This window comes from Armigeres subalbatus, chromosome 1 (assembly GCF_024139115.2).
Source record: "Armigeres subalbatus isolate Guangzhou_Male chromosome 1, GZ_Asu_2, whole genome shotgun sequence".
Taxonomy (NCBI): Eukaryota; Metazoa; Arthropoda; class Insecta; order Diptera; family Culicidae; genus Armigeres; species Armigeres subalbatus.
This window is the reverse complement of record NC_085139.1, coordinates 212903798-212916638: the sequence shown is the minus strand read 5'-3', so window position 1 is coordinate 212916638 and position 12841 is coordinate 212903798. Positions and strand designations below refer to the sequence as shown.

General features: G+C 45.5%; 1 protein-coding gene across 1 annotated transcript in view; it reads right to left on the bottom strand.

Annotated features, from left to right (window-relative positions):
* Nucleotides 1-759: 759 nt before the first annotated feature.
* Nucleotides 760-12841, bottom strand: part of LOC134205748 (uncharacterized) — a 100549-nt gene continuing 88467 nt past the window's right edge. The window contains exons 7-8 of the mRNA XM_062681312.1: nt 2155-2280; nt 760-2096 (exon numbers count right to left, since the gene is read on the bottom strand). Coding sequence (XP_062537296.1) covers nt 1287-2096; nt 2155-2280 — 936 coding nt within the window. The 3' untranslated portion in view covers nt 760-1286. The remainder of the gene's footprint in view (nt 2097-2154; nt 2281-12841) is intronic.

The following is a 12841-nucleotide window of genomic DNA, read 5'->3' as shown; positions in this document are numbered from 1 at the left end:
GCCTAAGCTCAGTTGTTAAAGCCTGCTTAAGCCAAAGCTAAGCTAAAGCTAAGCCAGTTAAGCTAAAGTTAAGTTGCTTAAAGTTGCCTGCTTAAAGCTGCTTAAAGCTAAGCTAAGCTGTTAAAGCTAAGCTAAAGCTTAAGCTAAAGTTGTTTAAAGCTAAAGCTAAGCTAAAGTTGTTAAAGCTGTTAAAGCTAAGCTAAAGCTAAGCTAAAGCTAAGCTAAAGCTAAGCTAAAGCTAAGCTAAAGCTAAGCTAAAGCTAAGCTAAAGCTCGGCCAAGGAAAGCTAAAACTATGCTTAGCTAATTCTTGAAGCTTAGACGAAGTAAAACTATGAAATATAAAAGCTGCCTGAAAATTTTGATCAATTTACAATTTTCTTCATTAATATCTAACGCAACCTAGCATTCAAAGTGTCACCAGGTGGCTTGAACAACTTTCTCGCTATCAACCACCACTTGTTAGATTTCTATTTCGCTCATTCTTCAATAAACCGGCGCAACGAGCAACGTTTTTTTTTTATTATCGGCTTGTGTGTGCCATAATTTGGCTCCCATTTCTAACACAGCTGTGTGATCATCCAACGTGAACGATAGCAAATAGAGTTTCCTTATCATTCTTATTGGATTGTTCGGAAGATAAAAAAAAACATAGTCGATAAATAAACCTATCAGATTATTCCTGAAGGTATGCAATCTAAGCCACTTTAAAACTTGCGATGTTCTTTCCAATGACGGGGAAACGGGACCAATGTGAGGGTAATTTAATTTTTTACAATGTGTTTATTTGCATAGCGTTTCGGATTGTTGCACGATTCTCTACACTTAGGGTATAAATTTTAGTTACGTGTCTATATAAAAGTAATACAACAGTGTAATTCGTATATTAAAATAGGATTAAAATAACATCGCTTTTTGCTTTATACACACTTATTTGAGCTGTTTATAAAAGCGGGGATTCGTTGTCTCACAGGTGATTAGATCGTTAGATAATTAGCGTGAGAAGAAAAATAGTTTCTTCGCAACATATTTCTACATAACTTTTTCAATATAAAACATTCAAGTTTCAGACTTTTTCCTAAACACATACACAAAAAAGGCAATCAGATCATATCAAGGTAATCGAATGGCATTGATAGATATTTTAGTCGTTTCGCTGTATCCTTTGGAAGGTTCTTATCGCACGCACTTGCTCTCACTCACTCACAGCTCCACTCTACTCCACACTAAGCTTAATATTTGCACATCAAATTGATCACTGCTCTTCCCAAACATCCCAGTCCACCTCTACACAGTGGCGGCGATCGTTTCCCGAATCCACTGCGTGTTGGACGTGATCTTGTCGTACATTCGCGGCCGCTCGATGCCGTTCGGGGCGCAAGCGATTCTCCACGAGGCGACGCCCACCAGGGCCCACTTCCGCTCCGTCGGCAGAAGACACACTACGGGACTTCCGGCAAACTCCTCCTCGCTGCAGTCCTGCTTGTGGTAGGCCGCCTCCGTGCACATGCTGTTGACGGTGGCGATGGAGACGTTCTCGCACGGTTTCATGTCGCTGATCTTGAGCTGCACCCGCTGCAGGTGATCCCGCTGTCGACTCCACCCGAGCGTGTTGCAGTTCGTCCAAAGGGTTTGTTTGGACTTCGGCGCTTGGAACCCGTTGCCGATATAGTTCAGCGTGGAGATGTAGTTGTTGGTTTGTGGGGAATTTTCGGGGAGCGGGTATGGGTTTTTGGTGCCGGTGACCTGTACGGCTTCGGCTTTAGGGACCTGGGAACCCTCGTCGGCGAATTCTACGCTGAATTCGTTGGCGGAGAGACGGGAGGATTCGGTGATTTCCGTGTAGTCATCAGCGGTGTCATCATCTCCGGGCGTTTCGAAGTACTGTCGGTACTCTTTGATGCGTTTCTTCGGGAGTAGTTTGGAGAATTTTTCAGCGTGTGGAGTAGGGGTTACGATGTCACCTCGATCGATGGTTTCCTTCAGTGGGATGTCCGGCAGGCAGATCGGGCGGACAAAATCTGAGTAGATGACAGGATTTTCCAAGCGCACCAGCGCAGCGGTACTGCCTTCAACGGGTGATTTCACCATGCCGATCTAAAATATTTGATTTATATTTTTATTTAAAAAAGGGAAGGGATTCATAAATACTAACGATTCGTCTGCGTTGCATCCAAGGAGCGTTGGAAGTCAAGCGAACAGCTCCAAATATCGCCATCCAAGTTGCTTTTGCTTGACCTTGGAAGCATGACTCCGTAGTTAGAACCCAGTCTGATGATACCTATGATGTAAGGATGATTAAAATCTTGCATTTCTAAAATCTTTTAAGGTCCAGTAGATCGAATTTCGAAAAACAAATGTAGTGGACCGTTCAGGTATACGTATACGTGCGGTATCCCCCAACGAATCAGTTACAACGATATTACTGCCGAAACTGCGAATTTGTTCTCGACTTTCTTTCAAAGCGTGCTAAATAATAACCGATCACCTTCGTCTGAAGAGTACTTGAGCAGTTTGCCTCTATACGAATTGAGTAACGCGTTTCAACTTTTTTCCGAAGAACATGACGACTCAATTTTGCTCAGCACATTGCAGCAACTGCGCGCTTGTACGAAGCATTCTCGAATATGGTGTGCTAGTTTGGACACCATACCACACCGTTCGCACTAACCGGATTGAACGAATTGTTAATGTTTAGAAATAGGACTAGTGAATAATTTTATCTGTCTGTGCGACCAGTTCGAAGACCAGTAGAAATAGAAATAAATCAAAATGAATAAAACCAAAATCTGAATATCGACAGAAAATTTCACATGACTGTTACTGACCTGCCGTAATCTGAAGTGACATATGCGCCATTTTACAACATAAATGTTTTCCATGTTTCTGTTACAGAGTACGATGAATACTACTCGTTAACACCATTTTTGGAAAATGTCGTATTTTTTTTTTGTTGGGGCGTATAACCACTGCGTGTAACTTTTGTGGTAATAAATATATAATAAATAAAAAAGCGTATACGTCACTTTGCCATATTACGGCAGTGACCACTCGATTACTTGCTGCTGAAATGGGATAGACCATGGGATAGACTTTATCAGCGCTTCCACTGTTTCTGACGCCAGTCGATTATGATTTGTAATTTGAAGAAAATGCCTTTACCCTGGTTTTGCACGGGGACACTGGTAACGAACAATATGCGAAGCCAACGGTACCGGCCACCAAGGGGACGAGGTCTTGTACTTAATTGTAATCGGATACTGGCAAGCTGAGGTCCGGGTGTCGCGACAGATCGGCTTAACTACCGGAACAAAGCAGCGTACAGCGAAAAAGCAGTGTCGATTGCTGCAACGAGCAGCGACAGCAAGGCTCAGAACAACATCATCGAAGACTGCAAACAACCGAAGCGGAAGCCACGGGAAAGAAAAGCTATTACATCTTTATAAGGTGTTGAAGCAGGTTCGCCAAGAAACTGGCGTCTCGTCAAAGGCAATTAGCGTCATAAATACAGTCAAATCTCCATGAGTCGATATTGAAGGGACCATCGACTCATGGAAATATCGAGATGTGGAATAGAAAATCCTTGGGAAGCTGTTTCAAGGGACCATCACAGTAACCCAGAAAATATTTTTCAATATAGCATAATTTGCTTCCATGAGTCGATATCGAGTCATAGAACATCGACTCATGGAGGTTTGACTGTAGCTTCGCAAACAACATCTTAGCGTATCGGTATCCGTATGACGTACTACAACAAACGCTCAACAATCGAATGCCACGCGATACAGACTGCCGTCCGCCTCCTGCTGCCGGGCGAGCTCATTAACCAGAAAACCAGAACTTTGAAGTCAGCCATTCGATGATTTACCGCGGAAACACGATAGACGTCACCCATGCGAATATATTTTTGCAGCATCTCCCGAGCGATTATGATTTGCACTTTGAACAATATTTATCTTGGCTCAACCCTCCATGGAAGATTCATGGCGAACGAACTTTCTTTGGACAAATTCTTAGCTTGTGATCCAACTGTCATGGAAAGGTCATCATTCTACAGTGAGTTTCCGAGAAAGGATTCGACGATCAACGCAGTCGAAGGCAGCTTTTAAGTCTAGATAAACTGGGTCCACTTGCTTATCGGCATCAATAGCACGAATACAAGAAAACTCCACAAGCATGGTAGCAACAGACCATTTAGGGAAAAACCCATGCTGGTCACTAGATATGTACTGCTTACAGGTATTCAACAATGAGGCATTGTTAATAATTTGACAAATCTTCAAATAAACGCTTAATGAAATGAAGCCACGATAGTTGCTAATAGATCGCTTATCACCTTCACTGTATATCGGGAATGAATACGAATTTTTCCAGCTTATAGGGAACACACATTGACGAAGTGAATGATGGAAAAGTCTCTGCCTGTTCTAATATGTGTATCATTTCAAAATTGAATTGCCCTGTACATATTGTTCGAGTGCTATTTAATGAGAAATGTTTTCGTTGAAAGCACGTTTATGCTGCATTGCAAAAACTTCGCGTTTGTCACCGGCGAAATCGGCCGATATTTCGTCGAGATACATGAATGTTGGATGAATGTTCCGGGCAGCTGGGACTATGTCCAAGGGCTTGACGATCCCTCCCCAGGCCATCTGCGAGTTGTGGGGCTTGCCTAGGATGTGGTGGGGTTTGACAGTGGGCCCTGTTAAACCTCTATAAAAAGCTGCATGTATCCGCAAGTAGGCCCCACCAAAGCGACCGTGTGCCGCTCAAAGCGCACAAGCCCAAGTCCTGGTGTTAGGTGGGACGCTATACAGCCCTGACACGACGGCCCTCCGACCAATCATTACGAACAATATAAGAGATAATGCGACTCGATATAATCGGCAAAGACTTAGGCGACGAATAAAGGATCACGATTGGAAGCTTGGAACATGGAACTGCAAGTCGCTAGGCTTCGCAGGTTGCGACAGGGTGATCTACGATGAATTACATCCCCGCAACTTCGACGTCGTCGCGCTGCAGGAGATTTGCTGGACAGGACAGAAAGTGTGGAAAAGCGGACATCGAGCGGCTACCTTCTACCAAAGCTGTGGCACCACCAACGAGCTGGGAACCGGCTTCATAGTGCTGGGTAAGATGCGCCAACGCGTGATTGGGTGGCAGCCAATCAACGCAAGGATGTGCAAACTGAGGATTAAAGGCCGTTTCTTCAACTATAGCATCATCAACGTGCACTGCCCACACGAAGGGAGACCCGACGACGAGAAAGAAGCGTTCTACGCACAGCTGGAGCAGACATACGATGGATGCCCACTGCGGGACGTCAAAATCGTCATCGGTGACATGAACGCTCAGGTAGGAAGGAGGAAATGTATAGACCGGTCATCGGACCGGATAGTCTGCACACCGTATCGAATGACAACGGCCAACGATGCATAAACTTCGCAGCCTCCCGCGGAATGGTAGTCCGAAGCACCTTCTTTCCCCGCAAAAATATCCACAAGGCCACATGGAGATCACCTAACCAAGAAACGGAAAACCAAATCGACCACGTTCTAATCGACGGTAAATTCTTCTCCGACATCACGAATGTTCGCACTTACCGCAGTGCGAATATTGAATCCGACCACTATCTCGTTGCAGTATGCCTGCGCTCAAAACTCTCGACGGTGTACAACACGCGTCGAAGTCGGACGCCGCGGCTTAACATTGGGCGGCTACAAGACGGTAGACTAACCCAAGAATACGCGCAGCACCTGGAAGTGGCACTCCCAACGGAAGAGCAGCTAGGCGCAGCGTCTCTTGAAGATGACTGGAGAGATATTCGATCCGCCATTGGTAGCACCGCAACCGCTGCACTTGGCACGGTGCCCCCGGATCAGAGAAATGACTGGTATGACGGCGAATGTGAGCAGTTAGTAGAAGAAAAGAATGCAGCATGGGCGAGATTGCTGCAACACCGCACGAGGGCGAACGAGGCACGATAAAAACAGGCGCGGAACAGACAAAACTCGATTTTCCGGAGGAAAAAGCGTCAGCAGGAAGATCGAGACCGTGAAGAGACGGAGCAACTGTACCGCGCTAATAACACACGAAAGTTCTATGAGAAGTTGAACCGTTCACGTAAGGGCCACGTGCCACAGCCCGATATGTGTAAGGACATAAACGGGAACCTTCTTATGAACGAGCTTGAGGTGATCTAAAGGTGGCGGCAGCACTACGAAGAGCACCTGAATGGCGATGTAGCAGACGAAGATGGCGGTATGGTGATGGACCTGGGGGAACGCGCGCAGGATATAATTCTACCGGCTCCGGATCTTCAGGAAATCCAGGAGGAGATTGGCCGGCTGAAGAACAACAAAGCCCCTGGAGTTGACCAACTACCAGGAGAGCTATTTAAACACGGTGGTGAGGCACTGGCTAGAGCGCTGCACTGGGTCATTACCAAGATTTGGGAGCAGGAAGTTTTGCCGCAGGAGTGGATGGAAGGTGTCGTGTGTCCCATCTACAAAAAGGGCGATAAGCTGGATTGTAGCAACTACCGCGCAATCACATTGCTGAACGCTTTTATGGGCGAACGCTCCACCACGGACCAGGTGTTTGCCATTCGCCAAGTACTGCAGAAATGCCGCAAATACAACGTGCCCACACATCATCTATTCATCGACTTCAATGCCGCATATGATACAATCGATCGGGACCAGCTATGGCAGCTAATGCACGAACACGGTTTTCCGGATAAACTGACACGGTTGATCAAAGCGACGATGGATCGGGTGATGTGCGTAGTTCGAGTTTCAGGGGCATTCTCGAGTCCCTTCGAAACCCGCAGAGGGTTACGGCAAGGTGATGGTCTTTCGTGTCTGCTATTCAACATCGCTTTGGAAGGGGTAATACGAAGAGTAGGGATTAACACGAGTGGTACAATTTTCAATAAGTCCGTCCAGCTATTTAGCTTCGCCGACGACATAGATATTATGGCACGTAACTATTATGGCACGAGAAGATGGAGGAAGCCTACATCAGACTGAAGAGGGAAGCCAAGCGGATCGGACTAGTCATCAACACGTCGAAGACGAAGTACATGATAGGAAGAGGTTCAAGAGAAGACAATGTGAGCCACCCACCGCGAGTTTGCATCGGTGGTGACGAAATCGAGGTGGTAGAAGAATTTGTGTACTTGGGCTCACTGGTGACTGCCGAAAATGATACCAGCAGAGAAATTCGGAGACGCATAGTGGCTGGAAATCGTACATACTTCGGACTCCGCAAGACGCTCCGATCGAATAGAGTTCGCCGCCGTACCAAACTGACAATCTACTCATTAGACCGGTAGTCCTCTACGGACACGAGACCTGGACGATGCTCGTGGAGGATTAACGCGCACTTGGAGTTTTCGAAAGGAAAGTGCTGCGTACCATCTATGGTGGGGTGCAGATGGTGGACGGTACGTGGAGGAGGCGAATGAACCACGAGTTGCATTAGGTGTTGGGAGAACCATCCATCGTTCACACCGCGAAAATCGGACGACTGCGGTGGGCCGGGCACGTAGCCAGAATGTCGGACAGTAACCCGGTGAAAATGGTTCTCGACAACGATCCGACGGGCACAAGAAGGCGAGGTGCGCAGCGTGCAAGGTGGATCGATCAGGTGGAAGATGACTTGCGGACCCTCTGTAGACTGCGTGGATGGCGACGTGTAGCCATGGACCGAGCCGAATGGAGAAGACTCTTATATACCGTACAGGCCACTTCGGCCTTAGTCTGAATAAATAAATAATAATAATAAATAACACATGAATGTTGGAAGAGTGTAGACGATGACAACTGACGATGAATAGAAACCACCGCACCGGTAGTCTGGCTAGTCTCAAAGTGGAGTAAACGGTGGTGTCGTTTGGTTGATTTCAAAAACCTCCCCTTTGCAAAGCCATCGTGCGTGTGATGGCATGCATGAGGCAACGTGCATATAATTTATTTGCTTTCACTGCCTGCCTTCTGCCATCCAAATCCAATCCTTTGAACGGCTGGCAGCTCTCGATTCGATGACTGTCGACGTTACAAACACCGCACAACTTTGTATTGTTCGCTCTAGTATCCAATTCTTTCAATTTTCCACCCTGTACCACCCTGGATTTCTCCGCCTCATCACGATGGTTAGTTTTTGGCTTGTCCGCAGTCACGTCCGTGTTTACATCCGTGTTAGATCCACCTCTGCACCTTGTTCCTGGTAGATTGCCTAACTAAACTTCACTATCGCTGGCAGCTTATCCACCAGCTCTTGGAGCAAAATCGGATTGGCGAGGTATCTTTCCAATCCAACTGCTTTCAGGTGTTCGCAAAGATTCTGCAGGTGGAGGAGGTGGAGGAGGAAAGTTGAGTTCCAACCAAGATGCTGGCGGAGGTTAGCGGAGGAGAGCACTCACCATCTGCTGGCCGGTTTTGATTACGGTTGATTATTTGTTGCACTACGTCGTGCAAATCCCAATAATTAGACACCGCTTCATTCCGCAGACGAGCTGCCTCTATCTGGGTTTTAACTGCACTTTCTTCCCCCGCAGACACTGAATTTCATTCTCAAGTTCTCCAAGTTGCAATTGAAGCGTTTCACAATCCTTGTTCTGTCGCCTGAATTGGTCACGCATATCTGCTTCCAAAGCTCTCCGCTGCTCCTTCTCTTCGATGAGTAGTTGTTCCAGGGCTACAACCCGTGCATGCAAAGTACATTTTTTTCAATTATTTTTATTAAGGAGATTTTCAGCCCTAGACTGGCTCGTCTCCGGAAGTTTTACTCTTTCACACTCTCAAACCTGTTTCGGGTTCCCGAATCTCTAGCTCGTAGGCGTGATGCATCTTTAAACTTTTAATCTGGTGCACCAAATCCACTTCACGTTGTCGTCTTTGTCGACATCCAACTTGTGCTTCGCCACAACCCTAGCAGCACAATTCGGTCCGATTTGGTTGATGCAACTCAAATGTGACCAAATTCAGTTGCATATAGGTTACACAAACTTGTATGTCCCATGTGTGTTGCTCGGGAAATTCCTGGACGACCCGGTGTTCCGCTTCCGTTTGTTGCTGAAGCTGTAAAACATTCTGCTTCTGGAGCTCACCACTTTCGACACTCCATCGCTTGTAACAGTGCGCACCAAAGCGACTGATTTTTGGTCTGGTTCCAGTTTTTGAAACGTTCTCAAGCTTTAGTAGATTCGAAGAATGTTGGAGATCAACGAAAGATCGATTGGCACTTTGTCCTTATCAGCTTCATTCGCGTCTACTCCTACTGCGCCTTCCACCGCAGCTTCAGATTCTTCTCCGATCGTGATGTTTCCCAAGGTTTGAGGGATCGATTTCGCCTCTAGTTCTGTATCGACTTGCTCGGCACTAGCGGGTGGAGGAGCTACAATACCAACAGTCTTCAGCGGTGTCGTTATCAACCATAGAGGGAATAAACGAATCTTCTGATGATAAGCTTGACACCTTACCATCGTCTCCCGGGCTGTATCCCGGGACATATCCAGTGTTTACTCACAATTTAGTCTTCGTTTTATACTACAGCTCACAACAGAACTTATCTCAAACGCAAAAAAAAAAGCGTTCACGAATTCGTGAGCTAACGAGTTCACGGTGTATTTTTTCGGGAACAACAGTCATGGATTTGGGAATACAGTCACGTTTTTTGGAACGTTCTGGAAAACGTGACTGGTGTTCCAGAATCCATTAATAAAATCACGGTGTATTTTTGCTAGTTCACGAATTCAGGAGCGCTTTTTTGCGTGTATAAAAACATGAATGTTTATCCTGCAAACAGCTTATAAGTTTCAACTAGTTTTTGCCTTTCTCGTACAACTAAGTTGTACCGAAAGGCTATCATTTCACTCCAAAATCGAACTTTTGATAGAAGTCCCGGAGACCCATAGTGTTATATACCATTCGACTCAGCTCGATGAGCTGAACAAATGTCTGTCTGTCCGTGTGTGCGTGTGTGTGTGTATGTGTGTGCGTGTGTGTGTGCACAAAATGCCATAAAAAACATTAGCCAAATTTTCACATAGAAACTCTTAACCGATTTTCTTGCAACAAGTTGCATTCGACAGAGACTAAAACGCTGTTGATCACTATTGAATTTCATAATAATTGCAAATTGCAAAAAATAGGTAATATTAAAATAGTGATGAGACATAGTCACATAGAACAATAATGTGTTATGAAAAATGCCTTGCATCTATGAATATTTTATCCGTGGCTTCCCAATAAGAATTTCATCGTACTATAAAGATGCTCGTGTTGCACGCATTTAGGCGTAAGTATGCTCTTCGTTCAGTTTCATAGTACTATGAAATTGTCCGAAAGTCAAAATTCGAACATAGGAAATTCGAGAAACTTTTGGCAGCGCCATCTGTCGTCTACTAGTGTAAATTTTCTATCATAACATTAGACGGTGTAACTGTTTTGCCTTTCTTGTACATCATCGAGGTGTAAGCGTAAAGGCTACATTTATTACCTTTTGCGCGAGAAAGGCGCCATCACCGCTAGGTGGATTAATCTGGGTTTTTTTTAATAATATTTAGTTAACTAGTCGAGCTGAAAACCTTCTCTAGCGCTACTCGCTAGATTATTTCACTGGTGGAATCCGATACCCTACGATTTGACCTTCTTATCACCCGTCAAAACGTCGTTCATGTAGACGTCTTCTATGACCGCTTAGCCGCTATGCCGAATGATTGAGCTTGCTCATCGAGTCTTTCCGCCGCAATATATTATGCAACGACAATCTTTCTGGTCTTCCCAGATTAACGGAACATTTTTCTCCTGCCATAAGAAGGATTGCTTGATTCGCGACCGTAGGAACGCAAATCTTCCTGGATTTCTGGCCCTACCAGTGCATAGTTAACTGACACGCCTGTACTTGTCATATGTACAATACGCTTTGAAATCCACCATACCTTGGTGGTTGTACCTGCATGCTTCTTTTGTTGACACATTCACGCGCCGTGAGCATGAGCCCTATCTCCAGGTATTTCGCCTTAAACCGCTTGTGTTACTCTCGCAGTCGTGTTTTCAAAAGCAATCATCTTTCAATTCCCTGAAGGAGTCAGAAGGCATTATCCCTTGGCCTTGTATCCGTTGGAGGTGACACCATGTACCGTCCTTCCTCGCCTCGCTTGATCGTCCTACTGTAGTGCAGCGCACTCTGCTTCGGTAATTGCCATGCTGCTGGAAACATTCGGATTTGGAGCTTCAGTAATCACCTGATCGAACACCAACCAGCCGAATATTGACTCCGTTAACATGGGTAGACCGTTCCCAGGATCTATTTCGTTGTCGGTCTTGAAGAACGCAAAAAAAATGCAGAATTTCGAGGACCAATTCCACCGCTTTAGAATTAGCTGCACGCCTTGCGGATTCTCCCAGCATGCTTTGGGTGTTTGTCGCTGGAAGATTCGAAGAATTCCATTTCACAAAAAAAAAGTCGGAGACGCGTGATTTGATTGTTGCCACTGCTTTGTGTTTAATCCCCATATTGGATTTTCCATTACCCAGGATGGATACATCTGAACGCCTTCTTTGGATATCCAAGTGTTGGCACAGCTACTCCGTCATGAAATTGTATTTGGACTCACAGTCCAACAAGGCCCGTGCAGAAATACTGATTCCGATGTCATCTTCAACTGAAACCACTGCTGTCGCTAGTAGTACTAACGAATAACGTTGGAACGTCGTATTGGATGAGACGGAATCCCGAACTGCGGAGGGAATTGGACTGGGATTTCCATGCGCCCTACTTGGGGTGTTTGATCTAGCCTTTGCCGGTGTCTGCGATGGGCAACCCTCAGCTCCATCGGCTCAGTCCGAACGAAAGCAAAACATTGGTGCTTCGCCTTGCATTTCCTACAACTGAAGTGGTAGAAGTGCTCGGAACATTGTCGTCTACGGCAATCATGGCATACCGAATGATTGCGAATGAGTTTGTATGGACCCAACACAAAGAGACGATGGATTGATAGATAGCTCATTGATACAGCAGATGGGGTTCTGAACAAGTCACGCATCGACCACCAGATGCTTGAACCGCACTATGGCTTATTCGTGGGACTACGAACTTCTTACTCGGCATGCCAGCCGACTTGCTGCCACCTGGTAGTTCGCCTTAGTGATGGACAGTGGATGTATGAGAGCCTAGGTATCACCTAAGAGCAGGAATTGAATCCTAAAGAGAAAGAGTAAGTCTCTCACTTATCATCTCTGTATACATATACGATATGTAGCATAGCGCGAGAAACTTTTTTCGCAAGCTGTCATGATAGAGGACTGATTCGGGCTGTTATACCCTATGATAAATTTCTTTTTGAAAGCTCCAAATGTGGGGAGCACTGGCTCTGATGATGCATTTCAACTTGTTCTACACAGCTGTGCAGTAACCAACACGAAAGAAGCGAAAATCACTATTTTTCTGTGGAGGCTGCCTATTCGATTATGTGTTTTCGCACTTGTATACTGCAGTTATACGCATAACTGTCCCATGTACATAGGAAATCCCAGCAAACATGGGACAAATATGCGTATAACGGCAGTATACAAGTTTGATAAATTTGTTATCATGGCTTGTTATGATTCGGAACAGCTTTTGCCTCTCTTTTATCGTTGTTCGTTATCTATTGAGAGCGATTTCTGGAAACCCTGCCTGAGAGACATCCCTTCAGGCAAAATAATGTTCTCGACGTCCGTGAAATCGGTCTTCCCGTGAATCAACAAGCTGTACAAATTGCGGAAACTTCACTACTCGTCGATATTGCCATTGTAAGATTGTATGTAGCCGAATTTGTGGAAGGCTAACAT